Source organism: Trachymyrmex cornetzi, unplaced genomic scaffold (genome assembly GCF_001594075.2).
Source record: "Trachymyrmex cornetzi isolate Tcor2-1 unplaced genomic scaffold, Tcor1.1 scaffold312, whole genome shotgun sequence".
NCBI lineage: Eukaryota > Metazoa > Arthropoda > Insecta > Hymenoptera > Formicidae > Trachymyrmex > Trachymyrmex cornetzi.
In genome coordinates this window covers 35,582-37,265 of record NW_017297818.1, presented here as the reverse complement: position 1 = coordinate 37,265, position 1,684 = coordinate 35,582, and the positions used below count along the sequence as shown (strand labels likewise).

Sequence of the window (1,684 nt, the reverse complement as noted above, 5' to 3'; positions counted from 1 at the left end):
TTTACCTTCACGTGCAGTGTTTCCAACGATTTGTTTCAACGGTTCGATAATAGGTTTTAATTGTTTCTCCAGAACGATCTCCTTCTCCATTATACCAGTCTTCAATGCTCTGTGTTTCTTACGAATGGACGCGCGTGTCTTCGCGATCAATTTCGCCGGTCTCTCCCGTTCGGAGAGACTTTTCGTTCCAACCATGTTATCGTAACGGTAAAGAAGTACTGCTCACGAGTTCTTTTTCACAAAATACACTACAGATGATTTTTTTCACACTACTGCGAAATCGTTGAATCCTCGTCTGTATCTACCGTTGCGTAATGCGCTATCTTTGTCTATTACCACAAAACCGTATTTGCGTTGCCAACATAAATGGCACAACGTGCAAAAATTCTCATACGATATATCAGTGTTTACGTGATCGTTATAAATGTGTTTCAAATTGGTACCATCCTGTTTGAATAGTATTAAAAAATTTGCATTATCACGTATCAGATGTTTCGGTATTTTTGCATACGTCTGACAGAGATAAAAACAATCGATGTTTGTATGTCGACCCATAGAAAAATATTCTCTAATAGTATTCTGATTATCACAGGCCACATCATCGAATACAAATATTGAATTGGGAAGTGCCTCCTTCGGTGGTATGACGTCACGTTTGTTGGAAAATGCGTAGTAACCGATACCATTTATCGATTCGAGCAATTCTTCCAAATATTGATATTTCGATTGAAAGAGAGATTTCGAATACACGTACACGTTTTCAAAACGTATACCGTGTGGACTTTCTATCAAACTTATCAAAGCGTTCGTTTTCCCACAGTTGGACGGTCCACAGATGATGCAACGAATTGTATTCGGTAGTAGAGGGCCGTGTCTACGAATTCTCCATCGGACATGAGTCGCGTCTTGCGGTCGAGATTCGACACTCCTATCGTTCGTGATTGTCGTACGAATCGCATTTACTCATGTAACGCGCGTGCGCAATGTAGCGCGAGCGAGTTTTTCAACACTATTTATATCCCCGAGCAAGCGCTCGATTCACACAGTTTACTGTAAAAGCGGATCGTTGTTGTTATCACAAAAATGTTTTTCTTACTGACGAATAAGCGTGAGATTCTCGATTTTACCGCCGAGCAATTGCAGTACATACCGAAGATTCTTCTTTTACAGGAGTTTGAGAATTATGTGGAGATACTGTGGGATCGATTACCCAACCATTTAAAAACGGATCCTGAAGTGCAACGCTGTCGTCCATGTTTAGAGCATTACAATCGTCCGTGGCAACGAACACACATAGACGGTCCACCACCACTTATCAAAGATTGCGACGTATGTCACCGTCGTATGACATAAGTGTAGAGAGGAATGATTTCTGGTGCGGGTTTACTCAACAAGACAATAAACGCGCTTCCGTTTGAAGTACATATACCTGGTTATCAATTTTGTGGACCCGGTACTCGTCTCGTGAAAAGACTAGCGCGTGGTGATCGAGGTATAAATCGATTAGACGCGGCGTGTCGCGAACATGATATCGCCTATTCGCGAAGTAACCATCTCACCGATCGTCACATTGCCGATCGAGTTCTCGCCGACAGAGCACGCGAACGTATAACAGCGAGTGATTCAACGTTTGGTGAAAAAGCCGCCGCAACCGTTGTATGGGCAGCCATGAAAGCAAAAACGA

At 42.5% G+C, this 1,684-nt stretch overlaps 1 protein-coding gene across 1 annotated transcript in view; it reads right to left on the bottom strand.

Moving 5' to 3' along the window:
* The window catches only part of LOC108762620 (collagenase 3), a 4,168-nt gene extending 3,973 nt beyond the window's left edge, over positions 1–195 (bottom strand). The window contains exon 1 of the mRNA XM_018509693.1: positions 6–195. Coding sequence (XP_018365195.1) covers positions 6–195 — 190 coding nt within the window. The remainder of the gene's footprint in view (positions 1–5) is intronic.
* Between the last annotated feature and the right edge of the window lie 1,489 nt (positions 196–1,684).